The sequence below is a fragment of the Erpetoichthys calabaricus genome, chromosome 5 (assembly GCF_900747795.2).
Source record: "Erpetoichthys calabaricus chromosome 5, fErpCal1.3, whole genome shotgun sequence".
NCBI lineage: Eukaryota > Metazoa > Chordata > Cladistia > Polypteriformes > Polypteridae > Erpetoichthys > Erpetoichthys calabaricus.
Window position 1 is genome coordinate 161,891,946 of NC_041398.2, and position 20,693 is coordinate 161,912,638.

General features: G+C 36.7%; 1 protein-coding gene across 2 annotated transcripts in view; it reads right to left on the minus strand.

The window, feature by feature from the left end:
* ccser1 (coiled-coil serine-rich protein 1) overlaps positions 1–20,693 on the minus strand; it is a 1,824,576-nt gene that overhangs the window by 1,389,434 nt on the left and 414,449 nt on the right. For both annotated transcript variants that reach the window (XM_051927646.1, XM_051927645.1), the window contains exon 4: positions 1,963–2,053. In XM_051927646.1, coding sequence (XP_051783606.1) covers positions 1,963–2,053 — 91 coding nt within the window. The remainder of the gene's footprint in view (positions 1–1,962; positions 2,054–20,693) is intronic.

The window sequence follows — 20,693 nt, forward strand, 5'->3', positions numbered from 1 at the left end:
CAACCCGCTATATACTAACACAGGGTCACAGGGTCTGCTGGAGCCAATCCCAGCCAACACAGTGCACAAGGCAGGAACAAATCCTGGGCAGGGCGCCAGCCCACTGCAGATTATAAAGTTACAGTTTTAATAATGCAGTTCCTATAAATTGAATCTAGCAGAAAGATCCAAGATATACATACACATGGTCACAATTTCAGAAGCCTTATTCTCCATGTGTATAGGGTGTGACACCACACAGGCCCCAGCATTCAGGGGGCCCAGGCATCACATGGAAATTAAAAAAAAAAAATAAAAAAAACTATAAAATAATAATAAATACAAAGGAAAAAAGAAGTCCAAATATTACTCGAGTAACCCGGGCATTGATTTGGACTCATCCTGTGTTGTATAAAATAAAACATAATTAGCGTCAAACCGAAGGCAGTCAGCATAAATTTGCTAATAATGTTTCTGAATATATCCTTACACGGTTTCGCAATCAGTCACTTAAGTCAACAATTATGTGTGACAATGGTGACATTTCAAACCTAATGTGCTCAGGTAATTAGTGATAGTCTGTTACAATGTGTTACTTGTCATATATGTTCACTCATGATCAAATTATATGAACGAAAGATATTTTAAGTTTCCATTCTAAGTCCTGTCCTATATTTAACCAATGTAATATTCTACATAATAGCAATTCACAAAAAATTGTTAGATAGATAGTTAATAAACAAATGGGAAATGACTCTTCTATTATGGATAGTTTTTAAAATAGATGGTAAAAAGTAATTGCTTTATGATCATTTAATTTGATTACAAGTATACCATATATACACATGTATACAGTGGGGTGTGCTAAAACATATTTTTTAATTCGGGAATTAATTTTTTATGTTTCTTTTCTGTTCCAACAGAAGGGCTATTAAATTGGTGCAGTTTAGGGCATAATTTCCATTGGAAGAAATTGAAACGTTGTCATCTATTTATGAATTAGAGGACTTCATCACAATAAAAAAAATCATATGATTGCAGTTAGTCTGCAAGTCATCTGCACTGCATTTGTTTTGTTTTTAACTATTCCAATGACAGTTGCAATGGCTGAGCGGTCATTCAGCAAGCTGAAACTTATTATGAATTATTTACGATCTACTATGTCCCAGACTGGACTTGTAAGCTTGGCTCTTTTATCAAATAGAGTTAAGAAGAGCTAAAGCAACAAAATGTTAAGAAAATAATACAAGATTTTGTATTTGTAATTAAAATCCCGAAAGAGGAATATAAATTAAAATTACTTCTTTTTATTTTTTTCTATAGTGAAACCCACCTTTAGTATGCAGTACAGTTCCTTATGGATCACTTCTCTTTTTTGTATTGTATACACATTACATAATTATAACGATACTTCTTTCTAAAGTTACATCGTTGTCAGTGCTACTGCAGTATTATGTATTTTAACCAATGTTACTTCATTTTCAAGTGTTTACAAAACAACAGTGGTTCCTGTAATGTATGCGTACTGGTACTGCATACTAAAAGTGGGGTGAGATAAAAATATTTTTTTTTGTGATGATTACTATCAGTATTTGCAATATATAATTTTACAATAAATGACGCACACATTGGTAGCAATGCGAAGTGGGTAAGGCAATCCTAGTGCAAATGACATCACTTATACTTAAAGACTTCAGAAATCAAATTGTGTGTTAGTTACATTATATAGTCATAGTTTTCCTGTTTGAATAAAAACGTACAAAATGTTTGATATGCATACAAGTATATGTAACTTTCACACGGGCCCCATTCTCTCTAGTTACGCCTCTGAAACAAGGTACAGTATATAGTCATTAAAATTGTTATTGTTTTAGGATAAAATCAGTGTAATTCAGGAAGCTGAAAAAGATCAAGCAGAATATGATATTAGCTGACTAGAAAATACTTTTTTTTTCCTAATGTCTTTTAAGGTCTTTAACTTACCAAAGCGATGACGTTGATCTTCCGGAAAATCCAAATCTAACATGAGGTCATCTTCATCAAGCTCACAGGAGCCAAGGTTATTTAGGACATCCTAAGTGAGACAAAGAATAACATATTATCATCTAATCAATAAGTGATTCTTAATTATTTTCTTTCTCCTCTTGACAATAAATGTGCATTATTAATAAAGGATTTAAATATGCAGATTCTGAAACTATTTTAACCATTTCAGACAAAGAAAATGTTAACATTCTTGAATGTTTATACAAAACATAATACAACATAATACAAAAAAAATCTAATTAATACAGCATAGCTAATATATAAAAAGTATTCACCCCTTTTGAAGTTTTAGATTATTTTGTGGTTTATATTTGTAATTAATTTAGATCACTTTGCAGGGATCTGTTTTTACTTTAAAATTACAGAGTCTTTTTCTGTTGATCAATGCCAAGAAAGACGCATTGTGATTCAATATTGTATAAACAATAAAACATGAAAACTTCCAAGGGGTTGAATACTTTTTATAGGCACTGTATTAATGTATTTTATATAAAATAAAATTATCGCCAAAACTGTTTTCATGCCAATCCATTTAACACTTAGGGGAAAAAGGCACAAACATTGAAATATCCATCCATCCATCCATTTTCCAACCCGCTGAATCCGAACACAGGGTCACGGGAACATTGAAATATCCACATTCCAATTTTAAAGGACAATGAATGGGTAAGAATGTAATAAAACTTGCAGGAAAGTATGCTGTTTTAACAACAGAAATCCTTTATAACTGCTGTATAAGGAAAACAAAAAGAATATCAGCTTCACCTGTTTCAAAGAACAAAGTATAGCAAAAAGTGAGACCTTACAATTTGATAATGGCTGCAAATAACACAGAGATTTTAAAATGTAGGAAATTACTATATTTAAAACCAGTAACATGGCTAAAGTACAATTACACTTAAGAATTATAGGAAAACAAGTATAATTTGTTAATTTGGTAAATGGAATACCTAAATGACTGATCCAATTACAACCTAAACTAACAATATATTTTCATATTTTGCAACTATGTGTATACTGAGTGTTCCTAGGAAACCTGGACATGGATGTAAAACATAATTTATTTCAAACAATTTGTTTGCAACAAGGACTTTATAACTTCAATTATACTAAATGTATTTAGTTACTGCTTTTTATAATTGTCATGACAATAAAACCAATCAGGTAGCCATCAACAATGTACTGATTATAACCAAATGATACATGTGAAGTAAAATCTGAACGTAATTGTTATGAAATCTAAAAGCTGTGCACAATTAAACCAGTCACAAATAACAACATGACTAAACCCTGCCACAGGGGATGCACAAACCAGTCTGTTTCTTTGTGCCAGTCCCAAGCCCGGATAAATGGGGAGGGTTACACCAAGAAGGGTATCTGGTGTAAAATTTTGCCAGATCAACATGTGGACAAAAATACAGATTTCCATACCGGATCAATCGAGTCCCAGGTTAACAACTTCCACCACCAGTACTGTTAGCAATAGAAATTGGGCTACTGTTGGCCAGAGAAGGAGAAGTAGAGGGGGGAGACATGTCCGGAGAAAAGAGGAGAGAAGGAGGGTAAAGAGAGTGGAACTCAGGGTAGGAACTTTGAATGTTGGCAGTATGACTGATAAGGGGAGAGAGCTAGCCGATATGATGGAGAGAAGGAAGGTTGATATATTGTGCGTGCAAGAGACTAAATGGAAGGGGAGTAAGGCCAGGTGGATTGAAGGTGGATTCAAATTGTTCTATCATGGTGTGGATGGGAGAAGAAATGGAGTAGGGGTTATTCTGAAGGGACAGTATGCCAAGAGTGTTTTGGAAGTGAAAAAAGTATCAGACAGAGTAATGATTATGAAGCTGGAAATTGGAGTTGTAATGATGAATGTTGGTAGTGCATATGCCCCGCAAGTTGGGTATGTGATAGATGAGAAAGAAGATTCTGGAGTGAGTTGGATGAAATTATGGACAGTGTACCTAAGGGACAGAAAGTGGTGATTGGAGCGGATTTCAATGGCCACGTTGGTAAAGGGAAGAGAGGAGACGAGGGGGTGATGGGTAGGTATGGTGTCAAGGAGAGGAATGAAGAAGGTCAGATGATAGTGGATTTTGCAAAAAGGATGGGCATGGCTATGGTGAATACATATTTAAGAAGAGGGAAGAACATAGAGTGATGTACAAGAGTGGAGGAAGATATACACAGGTAGATTATTTCTGATGCAGAAGAGTCAATCTGAAGGAGATTAAAGACTGCAAAGTGGTGGCAGGGGAAAGTATAGTTAGATTGCATAGGATGGTGATCTGTAGGATGACGTTGGAGATCAAGAAGAGGAGGAGAGTGAGGGCAGAGCCAAGGAAATGGAGGAAGTTGAAAAAGGAAGACTCCAAGGTTGAGTTTAGGGAGGAGGTAAGACTAGGTAGTAATGAAGAGTTACCAAACAGCTCGGCAGCTACAGCAGAAGTAGTAAGGGTGACAGCAAGAAGGGTGCTTGGTGTAACATCTGGACAGAGAAAGAAGGAAAAAGATACCTGGTGGTGTAATGGGGAATTACAGGAGAGTATACAGAGGAAAAGCATAGCAAAGAAGAAGTGGGATAGTCAGAGAGATGCATAAAGTAGACAAGACCAGGGGTGCCCAACTCCAGTCCTGCTGGGCCGCAGTGGCTGCAGGTTTTCATTCTAACTCTTTTCTTAATTAGTGACCTGTTTTTGCTGCTAATTAACTTCTTTTGAATTCATTTTAATTGACTTGCTCTTGAAGACTCAGACCCCTCAATTGTTTCTTTTTCCTTAATTAGCAGCCAAACAATAATAAGATACAAAATGAGCCAAAACAGGACCAGCAAACTGTGACCATCATACAATAGCTGAAAATAAACAAAGGTGAAGGTCTCAGGAATGCTGATCTGCTCTTAGAAAAGAGAAAATCCACAATTTCGGAAATGTCTGCTATTGCACAATTAGAGCAGCAACAAGCCATGGAATTAAAGAATGGGTTTAATTAAAGACAAGACTCAGCGCCTCATTAAGGAACTAGTTGGAGTGAAATTGGTTGGAGTTTGAGGCCCTGACTTAACTGCTCTTCTGTTGGCTCACTCACTTCACATTTCACGTTTGTTTGGGTGCCATTTAAGGAAAGAAATGAAGCAATTCAGAGGAACGATGAAGAAATTCAGGGAAACATTTCTCAAAAACCAAGTCAAGTAAAATTAATTCGAAAGAAGTTAATTAGCAGCAAAAACAGATCACTAATTAGGAAAAGGGTTAGAATGAAAACCTGCAGCCACTGAGGCCCTCCAGGACTGGAGTTGGGCACCCCTGGACAAGAGTACAAGGAGATAAGGTGCAAAGAGAGAGGTGGTGAATGCCTAAGAAAAGACGAATGATGAGTTGTATGAGAGGTCGGACACTAAGGAGGGAGAAAAGGACCTGTACCGATTGGCTAGACAGAGGGACAGAGATGGGAAAGATGTACAGCAGGTTATGGTCATAAAAGATAAAGATGGAAACTTTCTCTCAAACGAGGACAGTGTGTTGAGAAGATGGAAAGAGTACTTTGAGAGGCTGATGAATGAACAGAATGAGAGTAAGAGAAGGTTGGATGATGTGGAGATAGTGAATCAGGAAGTGCAACAAATTAGCAAGGAGGAAGTAAGGACAGCTATGAATAGGATGAAGAATGGAAAGGCCGTTGGTCCAGATGACATTCCTGTGGAAGCATGGACGTGTTTATGAGAGATTACAGTGGAAAAAGCAAAGACTTTATATATATATATATAAAAAAAGAGCTGATAGGATCTGCATAATTTGAGATTCCCTACTTTGGTCTAAAGCAAAATACCTATATATCATCACATTTCATATTTCTCAGATGGAAGTTTCTTAGGAAAAACAATTCCCTATTTAATGCATGCTACAGATTTTGCAAAAGTAAACCAGGACAGCTTTCCCAATCTTCTCTGATACCAACTGTGGAAAATTTACTTTTCAGATGCATAACAGGTACATACTATACTGGTGAAAGACAATACAACAGATCAAGACAATATAAAACAATATTAGCAACAAATAGATTTTTAGTGGAACAGAAGTCATCTGTGTACAGAACATATTCTTTCTTAATCTATGCGTCACATGATCTAAATTATTTTTAAATTAAGCACAAATGAACATGCCAGCTAACTGTGTCTTTCAAAAATGCATCCCATCAAGATATTACTTTTTAGTGATGCTTTCAAGAACCCATTTCCATGGGTCACATTATCTGAGGATGTATCTTGCTTTAGTCCTAATAAGATAATATTAGCGAGGCAGCAGCACTTTGCAATGCATCATGGTGCCATGATTGTGAAGATTTATAGCAGATAAAATAAACATCTTTATGAAAATTATATACAGTACTTAATTAAGTTGTTTTGTTCACATAACTAAGTCCTTTCTAGGACTGTAGATGTAATCATATCTATATTTATTTGGAATAAGAAACAAATTCATTAGAATAAATTGCTAGGCCAAATGTCTCAAACAGTTGTGGGTTTGCCAGTAAAGGACTCCCAGCTGTCTAACTGTGCACTGAATTAGTTTTCATTGGAATTACTTTATGAATTATATCTTAAATCAACATGTACCTGCATGAGCTACTAATAAGAATAACTATAACTGAAACCTACAAGTTGGCCTAAGTATAACAAAAGCATCACATCTTGATCAGATGACTGGGTATAAATTTCACTGTACTCTGTAAATGCAACAATTAACATGATCTTGAAGACTGCTCAAAAAACCAGTGGAAATCTAGAATGAATACAGATTGCTTTGTGATTTGGTGTTATTTGTTTAAATGTCATTCTTCCAAGCAAATAATGTCTCTTCTTGCAAAAGAACACTCTGCATTTAGCTTCAAGTACAACCATTCAATTAAAATCAATAATAAAGAAAACACAAAATGCAAACAAAAGAAACAATATCCTGCTGCCTCTCCAAATCTACCTATATTGGTCTTGAACCAATGTCTGTGCAGTGGTGCAGCTAAACCACTTGATCATCACAGTACTTCACCCAAAGCACTTCCCTCCTCACCTTTGTTTTTCTCTGCAATGTCTCTCCTGACCCTTGTCACTCCTCTTCCCACGCTCTCTAGAAGAGCCTATGATTTAACACTGACATGTTCATAAAGTGGCACACTCCTTTTCCCATGAAAGCTGTCAACAGGGAGGGATGTTTCAATTGCAATATTTCAAATACTTTATTTATTGACCAAATCCAATAAAAGAAAAGGATTGTTTTATTAGAATAGGAAGGTACTACCGTTTCTGATTAAGCCGCTAATTTTTATGCCTTTAACATGTTTAAGCTTTTCTGTAGAACAGATTTCAAGTCATATACTCTATGCCAAAAGTAATTATAACATGGCAGTAATTATTCAGAAGCACTGTGTGTAATAAGGGGAAAAATAATGGATGGATGTATTATAATATGTGTATTCAATAAAGAATAAATACCTATAAACAGGGCTCGAGATATCCGTTTTAGCTCGAAAGCTTGCATATTGTAATCTTTTTTAGTTAGCCAATAAAAGGTGTAATTTTGCTTGACTTCTCACTGATATATCCTGGGGAATTTTTGAAAAACAGAAATAAGTCAAAGTAAAATCTCGTTAGTGGAAATGATTCTGCATGCCATCTTTACAAATTAGAGTTTTAACTTGAATAAATAGTATAAGAGAACCAATGGAAAAATACAGACTTTCTGTATCATTTATGAGCATGAAGATTTTTTCAAATTTCTCTAAAACATTAGTGGATTCTTTTTATTTCTCAGTACCTCACAATCATTCCTTACTTATGCATCTCTTTACCTGCCAGGAAAGTACCAGTATCAGTTCATATTTCTCATATAAAGCCCTACCATTTAAACTTGCTATACAGCAGGATTACCCATATGCTCTCATGTTAGTTTAAATCCCCTGTGAATACTATGGAACACTGTTGAAGAATTCTGTCTGTATTCCACAGCAAATTCCAAATAACATGAAGCCTACCATTCCACAGTAAAAAAAATAAATGCAAAAAAAGTTATTGCTGAACAGCTCAGTACTGACAATTCTACTACATTGTCTTCATGATCTGCCCATATAACATCCTAGAAACTAATTAATATAGAGTGCTGAATTACTACAGCACATGAAACAAACTAAAATGGGAGACAGACAAGTTCTGTGTGTTGACCCTGGTTTGTTAGTAAGAATTTTGGAGTTCAAACTACAAAAGTAAAAACAAAGAACAAGACAGTCATGTACGCCTCTTAGTAGGTAATACCCGTTTGCCCTTTGCAATAGCAAGGTTTTGCACTTTAGGTGTATGGACATGACACACATTTCTCAGGAGAAATTAGTCTACAACTAGGGGGCTCCGCCCCCTGCTCGCTTCGCTCGCCAACCCCTGGTGTTGGGTAACCCGAAATACATTGATGTATGTATGAGATATATTGGAGTGTAAAGATGTAGATGACGAACAAAGGAAGTAAAGAACCCATAGCATGGCACATTAGAAAGATATATTGGAATATTTCTTTATACACAACATTTGTAGTAAAGATGGTGTGTTGTCCTTGAATGAGTTCTCCTTGGTATGGAGTATCTATAACTTTAACTGTAATGTCAGATGAACGCCGAACTCTTGAGAAGGCCACATAAAGTTGTTGGGTCCATCAGGACATAAATGCAGGACAATATCGTGATCAAATGGAGGCTCACCATCTTTACTTTGAAAGACAATTGCAACTTCATTAACGATGGGAAGATTGTATCGTATTGGATCGTGTTCTTTGTCCTTTATTAACACTAAAGCAATCTTAGTTGGCGCTACACCTTCTGCATCTGCTTTTGTACTGGCCTCCCTTTCAACCTCATGTAGCATCTTTATAGACTTAGCTAATGGGTGATTGTTTATGACTTCAGCGACGTTTCTTATTATCAGCTCTGTGCATTGCTTGTTTTCAGGAAGGTTCATTCGTTGATAGATTGCGTCATCTGGATCTAACACGTAGATTTGTGCATATTTGCGTTCGTGATGTGGTTCAGGGTGCACTGTTCCAATCCGATGTAATATTTGTCCACATACGCGAAAGCAGTATGGGCCATTGCCAGCTGGTGGCCAGATATTTACCCCGGTAGATGCAAAAGCAAATGAACTATTGTAGGATCTAATGCAGTCCATAATGCCCGCTTTGCAGACGCGCGTTGTAGGCGCCTGCATTCATTGATTTTATCTAGGCGGCTCATTTTTGTATCTCCATCAGTTGTGGTCTTTCATTTTGAACCCGTGCCTGCTTTGCTTCCGCAGTTTCAGATGCGCGTTGTAGGCGTCTATGTTCATTGTATTTGTCCATGCGGGCTCGCTTTTGTAGCTCCGTTAGTCGAGCTGTTTGGTTTTGGAGCTGAGACAGTTTTGCTACCGCGGTTTCAGACGCACGTTGTAGGCGCCTACGTATCCATGCGGGCTCGTTTTTGTAGCTCCGTTAGTTGAGCTGGAGCGTTTTGGAGCCGTGACCATGACTCCATTAGTTATCCGTTGTCTACCGTTAGTAATATGGATAATTGCACTTACTGTTAATACGGAGTGTTTTCTGTGGTTGTACTGTTAATAATGCATCACTGTAATGTGATCCACATATGCTATATGGTTTGGACGTGTGAGGATGCCGTACGTCTAATACGGAGAGAGTTCGTTTATTCTTATTACCCGGACCATGCTGTGTAGTGTGGATGTTTAGTTCAGAAGCATGTTGTAGGCGCCTGCGCCTTTTGTACTTTCTCACACCTTCCGTACTATCTTTGTGGACCTTTGCGGACTCTGTAGTGTCTTCCGTTTGACTCTGGGGTGCGGTGCAGAATCCTCTTTTCTGTGTGGCTGTGTCGTTAGTCGTTAGCTATGGGCGCGTTGTTGCTTCATGTCTTATTTACGTTAGTTGAGCTCTTTTGTTTTTGAGCCGTGACTCCTTCGTTCGCGGTGGATCGGACTTCGCTTGCGGTTTATGAGACGCGCGCTGTAGGCGCCTGTGCACTATGTCTCCTGCGTCCATTGCCGTGTACCTGGGTACGTGCTTTCCGGTTTACCATTCTCGGTTAGTAATATGGATCACTGTAACTAAAGCACTGTGTTCCTTGGTTTGAACATATGTGTTGCACAGTACTGAAAATATGCACTTCTTTTCTAGAATTGCTGAATACATTCTTATTATCATCAGTGCACAATCATCATGTATGTGTTAAGCTCGGACCTAATTTAATGAATGTCTAAGCACATCTCAAAACAGATGAAAGTATTTGAGATTATCAAAACATGACACTAAAAAATATGATATGAACTGTCAAAAACAAACTGTGCTACCATCCAGGGTATCTAGAATAACTTCAGATCTGCAGAAGGGAGACTCCTATTTTAACTTTTAGAATCTGACTTTAGTTTATTAATATTTAGGCTGCCACATGCAATGGCACCATTGCACAGTTGCATGCTCCAGGCACCTGGAGGCATAACTGAACGATCAGGGTATGAAAGAACTGAAACACAGACAATGATGACTGTTCCAAAAACAGAATTCTGGTTTATTCCAGATGTGCCTGTAACTATTTACAGTAATGTCTTGCAAATATACACAGATCAATGTAAGAGAGAGAGAGAGAGAGAGAGAGACTTTGGGAGAATGTACCCACCACACAACGAACCATTAACAAAAAAACAAAAATAAGTGCCAGTGATATACAGGTGCTGGTCATAAAATTAGAATATCATGACAAAGTTGATTTATTTCAGTAATTCCATTCAAAAAGTGAAACTTGTATATTAGATTCATTCATTACACACAGACTGATGTATTTCAAATGTTTATTTCTTTTAATGTTGATGATTATAACTGACAACTAATGAAAGTCCCAAATTCAGTATCTATCTATTTCCCCATGGGATTAATAAAGTATCTATCTATCTATCTATCTATCTATCTATCTATCTATCTATCTATCTATCTATCTATCTATCTATCTATCTATCTATCTATCTATCTATCTATCTGTTGAACTGCTCTCATACGGCAAACGCTTCAGAGCCTTTCCTGTACTGACCTCGCGGTTCAGAAATAGTTTCATCCCAAGAACTATAAACGCACTCAATCAGTCCATCAAGTGCTCCTTGTAGAGAACTGTTTGTACCTAAGTACAATTACCTCACTGTAAACTTGCGATACAGTTATAATATTGCACAACCTGAGCCACTTTATAAAGCGCGTATTTACATATGATGACAATATCATTTTTAAGATGAAATGCAGCAAAATATGCATAAAGTTTTATCTGTATAATATAAAATATTATACAGATAAAACTTTAACTTTATTTAAATAATCTATATTGTTAATAATTAAACATGTGAGGACACGGTGCCGCAGCGCTAGCGAGCCATTTACGGATTGTTCCTGCCTCGTGCTGTATTCTTGCTGGTGTAACACTGGAAGGATAGATGGATAGAATAATTAAACACGTATTACAAAGATAATCCGATGTTTCTTAAAAGTTTTGAAGAATCGGCATTCTAAGCTTACAGATGGCCTAACGTCTATTACAGAGCTGATTGTGTGGCGATTAGGTATTTGGATAAAGAAAAGTAAAGACAAGACAGGAATTGGGGGTTAGTACGTTTGAAAGAGACAGTACTGTTACAATAAAGTATTTCATCGAAGGTCGCGCATGGCGCAGAAAGCATCTTGCGTGAGACATGAACAATCACTGCGCCACCACGTTCTCATATTTAATAACACACTTTAACTCCTATCATCATGAAAATGATATCACGTATACATCTCAGTATTTTAATTATTCAGAGAGCTGAAATATTACAAATGTAATAGATTCTGTGTCCTGTTGGAGGAAGAGAAAGCCCGGAAGTACGTAGTGATTCACACACATAGAAGATCAAATACAAAACAAAGCATCTAACGTGCTACTTTAGTTACGATGGGATTGAGAAACTAGTAAATTAATCGATTTTAAGATGAATTTTATGATGTTCTACTTTAATGACAAAATAAACTACATGATTAAAGTGGAAATTTAGAGATTAAAGTTGACATTTCATGCTTTTTCCTCACTGTGTGCCTTTTTTTCTCCATACCCTAATAAGTTTTCATATGACACTCAGACGGTGGGCTATGACTCGCCTTTTGACGGCGACTTTGATATGTGACAACTTCTTTTTTATTTCGGGCACTGTGCAACTTTGTCAACTTGAGCTTTCAAGTTTCTCAGACACGCTACGTCACTCAATCAACTTCCTTTTGTTGATTATATCACTGTTTAAACCAACAAATAGTATGTTTTTCCTTGCCTCCACTTGGTATTCGCTGAAATTCTTCTATTTTCCCTCATGCTTTTGCCATTGTCTTTTCACAGAAGGCTGAGCTTAAGGGCTATTTATATTGATTTGTATATTCAAAGAGGCATAATTCTGGGAGGAGTTAGGGCGGGACAACAGGTGCATACACGTGCGTTATTTTTCATGCTGAGCGGAATTTATGGAGCTGAAGAACGTGGAAGCTGGCATTCGCACAGATTTATGCATCTGGATTTTTTTGTGTGAATTCTACACATGGCGTTATGCATGAGGCCCCTGGTCTTTAGTTTTATACTTCTAACCGTTCTACCTAACCACCAGCCCCCAACAGAAAACAATGTCAATTTACACACCCTCTGTCTTCCTCTAATCAGGAGCAGTGTTATTATATCAAACCTTCACCTTTTTTTGCATGCACGTAAATGTTTGCAACCATGTTGTGTCGTTGTCTCCTCCTCCACCTCCACAAGTAAGTTACGTTGTGAACTTTCACCTACTTTCTTACTATGCACAGAGTATATTCTTTCTGCCAGCAACCTCTTAACCTCGAGCTCTACTCTTTCCTTACTACTGCAGCATTGCTCCACCACTGTGTTCTCACCTGCAATTTTTATCTCTATACTAATTGCCACTTTTAAACTGTCTATGGACTCTGCTTATCACAAGCATTTCTTGAATGCAGCAAGAAATGCTTGAATGAAATGTGTCTGAAAGTGTTTACTTGGTCTGTTATACCATCAGAGCATCACAGAATTTATGAGGACATTAAAGGTCAAATAATAAAGAGAAAATGGGGGAAAAAAATTCAGAAAGTTCTCATCTCACCTTGAATATGCTTTTTTGCAAAGATTCCTGGAGCAACAGACAGCTCTAGCATATATAATTATAATGGATAAAATCAGTGTCCAATTTGACAAAAACATGCTCTAAGCTTACAAAAAAGAGATTAAAAAACCTTCTAAAGTTTTATTTTAAAAAGCAACAACAATAATGATTTAACTGCATATTAGAAATTAGTGGTTCTTGATTTGGTATTATCTCAATAAAAGCATTCAGTGCACCCATAATCTAATAAATGTCTCCTTTCAAAAAAAAAAAAAAAAATAATCAATGATAATCTCCCCCTTTGTGTTCTTCTTTTGTTTGAAACTTTACTAACTGAAACTACATATCCACATACACTACTGTATACCCGTCAATTAACAAAGAGCTGCCTGGGTACCCAGAAAAAAAGGGATTTTGTGATGTATATAAACAGCAAAGGGTGTCGGCATGGGAAAAAGATTAAAAACTAGTGACATGACCTAGACCATGCTAATCCATGAAGGATGTGTGGTTTCTCTAAAATAACTCTTTTCTCACCACTTTAATAACAGGCCAACACAAAACATTAAATGGTTTTACATTCTGAGACTCTTAAAGACATACAAAAAAGTAAACAATTTAAAAAACAGTCTCCATACAGTTAAAAGACACTTTTGTGAAATCCTTGGAATGATCTCATTTCTATATTAATTATGTTTTGAAACAAAAATAACCTGCTTAAACTACACTCAATGGTAAGGATGACGTTTAGACCATTCCTCCATATAAAGCTGTTCCACTTTATTTTTAGGCTGAGGTCTGGATTCTAACTTGGTCATTTGGAAACACAAATTTTTTTTAAGTTTAATCCATTATTTTTATGATTTATTCCTAAATTATGGGTAATTGTCATATTGTATTACCAAACACAAATTTCTCACTACCATTTCCCCCCGCAATACCATGCTGTCCAGGACCTGAATCAACAAAGCAAATTTCCTCCAATTGTGGACAATTTATCAATGTGAATTGATGAACACTCAGGCCTTTAAAAATTATTTAGAAGTCTCCTCCTATTTTATGCATCTCTAGAACCACTGCCTCCTCCTCCTTCTTCATCATCTTCTTCTACACCTTCATTTCTTTTTTAGGTTCACGTGAACAGCTCTTTCTTAAAAGCAGAAGAATGTGGCAGTATGCAAAGTTTGTGTGCCTTTTTTTTTTTTTTAAAAAAGGACAGGATCCTGCAGCCTACAACTGTAGTCTCATTTCATTGAAAGAGACATCTGACTCCTATTAGCGTTTGAAGTCAATGGCCTAAAAGTGTAAATGTTTTGAAAATGTGTTCAGTACTGACAAGAAATATAATGCTTGTATTTTATTACTGTAAACAGATTGTGTTTGCCTATTATTCTGCCTTTATTAGAAAAAAAAATACTTAGAATTTAAGAAATTAACACAAGAATAAAATAATTCCAAAAATAATAAAATAATTCTGCATAGGATTTACATTTATTGGGCCTTAAAAGAACAAAGAAACAAAAAGCAAACAAAGAGTTCAAAATGATAAATGAAAAAAATTTCACTCTATAGGAAGAATGTTATATGAGTGTTTTATTCTGCTAGGAGTCAGCAGTATTCCAAAGATGCCTGTGGAAGCGTACTAGGAAAAACAAAGAAGATGGGTGCTTGCACAACTTAAGACTGTCTAGAGCTAGTGATCTACCATCATAGAATGGTAGCAATGTAAAAAAAAATGGCAGCAACACCACATTAATTTGCAACTGAAAAGCATTAAAGTTTTCATGCATATTACCTTTAAGTTATTACATATGCACTTTGGCAATTAAAAAGTGGAAAACTGATTTAAAATATATTTCTTCTAACAATTAAAACATTTTCACTTTTAAAAAAAGTTGTTTTCTAAATATGATTTTTTCCTCATTAGACAGTCATAGGATGATAAAGTTTACATGGGCAGCTTCAACCACTAGGAAGGAGCCAATTTTTATACACCCAGATTCACTCATACAAATGCAAATCAGAATAAACAACCATTCTTGTATGTCTTCTTATAATGAACAGAAACCAAAATTAAAAAGAACCAAACAAAGGCAGGACAAATAAACTCCTCAGACAGAAACTAAACCATGAAAAGCAGTAGTGCTAACAACTGCACCATTGTATGTCTCTCCTAAAAATATGTCAAGAAATATAACTCAAAAATTACTTACACATTAATTACACATTTTAAAACATAATTATCCCATTAGGAGCAATGATGAATGAATCATAATGAATATTCATCATTTCCTTGCAAAATTACAATTAAAGATACTTTACTTCACTAGATATAAAGTAATATCCTACTGAACAATTGAAAATCATTTTCAGTAAAGTTAAGCCAGATTAAAAAACACTTTGGGGGTTAAGAAAAGCCCAATTAAAATCTATATTTTCTTTTAACTGTTAAGGGATTAAGGATTTTAATGCATATACTTTAATCAAAAGTACATTAATTACAAATGCACTCCTTTCATGTTGTAAATGTTTAATAAGTCCATTTAACTTATATTAAATTGTTAAGTCTCAGCTAAATTAGTGTGACACTAATCAAGTATCAAATATCTATGAAAACGTTCTTTACCAGAATTGGCATTTCATTAATCAAAACCTTAACAGTACACATTTACAACAATTTTTCAGCAGTGAAAAGTATCTTATAAAGTGCTTCTGACTTTGTTGCACTCTGTTTAAGCTGCTCTAAGAGCTTTCAAAATTTTTATGGCAGAACACTAAGAGGACTTCGGTTTAAGCAAAATCATTAAATTATCAAGTATAGTACACATCTGAAGCATTTATTTAAGAAATACTTTGATAAATGATCCTTAACAACACACTCTTACTTCAAGACCCAACTGTGAAGCCTTATATAGGCAATGGTACTAGAAGGAAAGCATTAAACAGGGTTTAATCCTTTAAACAAATGTGGAGGTAAAACCTATTAAGAAATTGTTTTCTTTAGCATAGACTGAGAAACAGTCCTGAAAAGACCTGAAAAGAAAATTCTATCAAGAACAATTACATCATTCAATGTCTTGTTTGTCTTCAATAATTTTGCCAGTTCAGTTCAAAATATCAATGCCCTCTAATGCCACTCCACAGCTGAATTTCAATTCAGTTTCTTTATGTATAGCATTCTTCATTGAGTGCAAGTACAGAAAGCTATAACAGTTCTCAGGTAAATACAAACAAATATTACAAATTACCAAAAACAGAATTAGTGCACATGAAAACACGTTTGTTTTAATACAAAGTTATTTGAAACCAGTAATATCTGCCCATGAATTAATTGATGAGGAGAAGAAAACAAAAACTCCAGTCAGCAGTATCCCTGGAAAAAATAAAATGCTGGCAGGTCCATGATTAATTGTAACAGAAAAAGTAAGAGACAAAACTGGACACAATCACACTCTAGTCACTCACTACCTAGGAGTAGCCCATAGTTAGATCTCAGCTGAATCACTTTCTTTAGACATTAACTGTCAAATTCTACTGATGTGTGACGATGTGGATCGACTCCATGCTCCCACTCTTGTCTGGGAGCCTCTTGAACCCACCTCCGTCCTTAGTCATGACCGGGATGAGTTGAGCAGTGAGGAAAACACACCAAACAAGGGGATGGTGAAACAGTGTTCAGTGCTTTTACTAAAAACAATTCCCAAAACAAGGTGTCCAAAAAATGCAGTGCTCCAAAATGTCAATAAATAAACCCATAAAATAAAGTGCACAATGGAGGTTAAAATCCAATAAACAGAACTATTAAAACAAGGTTAAAAAAATCTGTCAGGAAACACATTTAAAACCCACAAGCTCTGGTGCTTTCCTTTAAAACTGATGCCTCTCCAGCTTATTCTATTTGGATCTGGCAACCCATAGAGACATCAACCAACAGGTGCAGACATCCATCTCATTCGGCCTGTGTCTCCGTCGCCAATCCCACGGCATGTGGTGGCAACCACCGAGCCCTGCTCTACCCAAACCGCTGCCAACCTTAGCTCCACCCGGCGCGCAGACACTCTGTACTTCCACCACTGCCATTGGCTCCACCTCTTGTAAGCATCACCAGAGCGTAATGGTTGCTCCTGCTCCCAAAACGCTCAACAGAAGCGACCCACAGCCCCCTTCTGAAGCTTGTTTGCTTTCTCTTTCCTGCCTGCTTCTTGTCCCATCCTTTAACCTCCACTTTATTTGCCCCCCTTGTTTATTTATTTATTTTTTCTTTCTTCTGTTCTTGTGATCTTGCACTCCCCTTTTTATATGCTGGGGAGTGGTTGCAGGTATGATTGCCTCATTGCCGTCAAAGGCTTATACTGAGACAATCACACTGCCCACAGGTGGCGGCAAGGCAAAGCATGGTTGAACAACTGCTTTTTACCAAACCGGAGATGAGGTGTCTTCACAGTAGATCACTTCTACCTGCTCCACTCCACAGAAGAAATGCAACCAATTATTTATTTATGAAAATGGCCAGTTTAGCTATTCCGATGTTATTTCTTAAATAAATATAAAGTTTAAGTACAGTATATCTATCTATCAATACAGTGCCTAAAAAGTTTATATCCCTCTTGGAAAGTTTTGACATTTTTATTGCTATACAACACTGAATCACAGTGGATTTAATTTAGCATTATTAACATTGATCAAGAGAAAAAGACTCTTTAATGTCAAAGTAAAAACATATCTCTGTAAAATGGTCTTTATTAATACAAACATAAAATACAAAAAATTGATCACACAAATATTTACCTCCTTTAAGTCATTATTTTGTAGGTGCCTTGAGCCTTGAGTCTGTGAGAACAGGTGTCTATCAGCTTTGCATATCTGGACATTGCAATTTTCCCCCACTCTTCTTTGCAAAACTCTACCAGGCTGCATGGTGACCGTGAGTGACGCAAAGCTTCTTCCAAGGCGAGATTTCTTGCACACTGCATCAGGTTTTTCTTTAAGAATTATAGCTGCAAATGGTGAATCACCCAGGCAACAGTTGTTATATACACAGACTCACCAATCTTACCAATCTGTAGTTTGTAACTCCCTCAGAGTCATCAAATATTTCTCTGGTCTCACTCACAAGTTTTCTTTTTGCAGCATCACAACAGATCACTCACTTTTTGTGTATGACCTGGGGCCTCATGCATAACGCCGTGCGTAGAATTCGCACACTAACATGATGTAAGCACAAAAGTGCACTTTTATTCAAGTATTTAACCGAAGAAAAAAGAAAGCAGGTTACGGTAGGCGGTTGATATGACAGCTTGTGTGGTGCAATGCTAAGAACTGCTGCCTTCCAATCAAGAGGTCGAGTTTCGATATCACCTGCTTCCCAAATTTTCCATTTTGAGTGGTGAGCTTCTCTTATTGTTAATATCATACAATAAAAACATACATTTGATTTGTGTCTGCAAAGTTATAGTACTTGTCAAAGTTAGTGGTTTTTTCAGTTTTATTCTGTCACTCACGTTCAAGCTCCCACACCCCAAATCTGACGCTGTTTTCAGTTAAAGATGTGGTATAACAAACAAACTTGTTTTGTTATACCCCCTCTTTATTTGAAAACCGTGTCAGATCTTGCACGCGAACGAGACTGGGACTGGGAAAACTGTGGACGTGGATGTGAGTGGTGTGCGTGACTGAGAATGACTGTGGATGTCAATTTTTTTTTATTCAGTTTTATTCTTGTGTATTCCCGCTCACACTAAATTAGTATGCACCTTCTAATCCATGATGTCAAAGCCACACTGACAAAAACAGAGAGACTTAGGTATATATGACATTTGGAATAATTCATTTTATGACCTGTATTGTACATTTCGGAAAATGTTGTTGCACTAATGATTGTATATAGTGTGGAACTGACCTCTCTGTACTATTCTGTCCTCTGCATCTCCCAAAGTTCAAAAGAAATACCATCACGCAGCAATATGTGGACACTGGCCAAGATTGGGAAAAAAAACAAAACAAACGCGGTCACTGACTATGCAAATAAATATAATGTTACATTAGTGCAACGTTTTCCGAAATGTACAATACAGGTCATAAAATGAATTATTCCAAATGCCATACAGTCATGGCCGAAATTATCGGCACCCCTGGAATTTTCCCAGAAAATGCACCATTTCTCCCAGAAAATTATTGCAATTACAAATGTTTTTGTATATGCATGTTTATTTCCTTTATGTGCATTGGAACAACACAAAAAAACAGAGAAAAAAAGCCAAATCTGACATCATGTCACACAGAACTCCAAAAATGGGCCGGACAAAATTATTGGCACCCTTTCAAAATTGTGGGTAAATCGTTTTATTTCAAGCATATGATGCTTGTTTGAACTCACCTGTGGCAAGAAACAGGTGCTGGCAATATAGCAATCACACCTGAAGCCAGTTAAAATGGAGAAAAGTTGACTCAGCCTTTCTGTTGTGTGTCTGTTGTGGAAAAATAACAACCACCTCAAGGCTACAACTCCATCTCCAGAGATCTTTATGTTCCTTTGTCCACTGTGCGCAACATAATCAAGAAGTTCATAACACATGGCACTGTAGCTAATCTCCCTGGACGTGGACGGAAGAGAAAAATTGATAAAAGACTGCAACGAAGGATAGTCCGAATGGTGGATAAACAACCCCAATCAACTTCAAAACATATTCAAGCTGTTCTGCAGGCTCAGGGTGCAACAGTATCAGCTCTAACTATCCGTCGACATCTGAACGAAATGAAACGCTATGGCAGAAGAGCCAGGAGGACCCCACTGCTGACACAGAAAAATAAAAAAGCCAGACTGGAGTTTGCCAAAATGTACTTGAGGAAGCCAAAATCCTTCTGGGCGAACGTCTTGTGGACAGATGAGACCAAGGTAGAACTTTTTGGTAAAGCTCATCATTCTACTGTTTACAGAAAACAGAATGAGGCCTACGAAGAAAAGAACACAGTACCTACAGTCAAACATGGTGGAGGTTCTAAGATGTTTTGGGGATGTGTGCAAGGCATCATGAAATCTGAAGACTACCAAAAGATATTGGGGCGCAATGTAGGGCCCAGTGTCAGAAAGCTGGGTCTGCGTCAGAGGTCATAGGTGTTCCAGCAGGACAATGACCCCAAACATACCTTTAAAAGCACTCAGAAATGGTTGAAGACAAAGCGCTGGAGAGTTCTGAAGTGGCCAGCAATGAGTCTGGATCTAAATCCGATTGAACACTTATGGAGAGATCTCAAAATTGCTGTTGGGAGAAGGCGCCCTTCAAATCTGAGAGACCTTGAGCAGTTTGCAAAAGAAGAGTGTTCGGAAATTCCAGTTGAGAGGTGTAACAAGCTTGTTGATGGTTATAGGAAGCGCTTGATTTCAGTTATTTTTCCAAAGGGCGTGCAACCAAATATTAAGTAGAGGGTGCCAATAATTTTGTCCAGGCCAGTTTTTGAGTTTTGTGTGAAA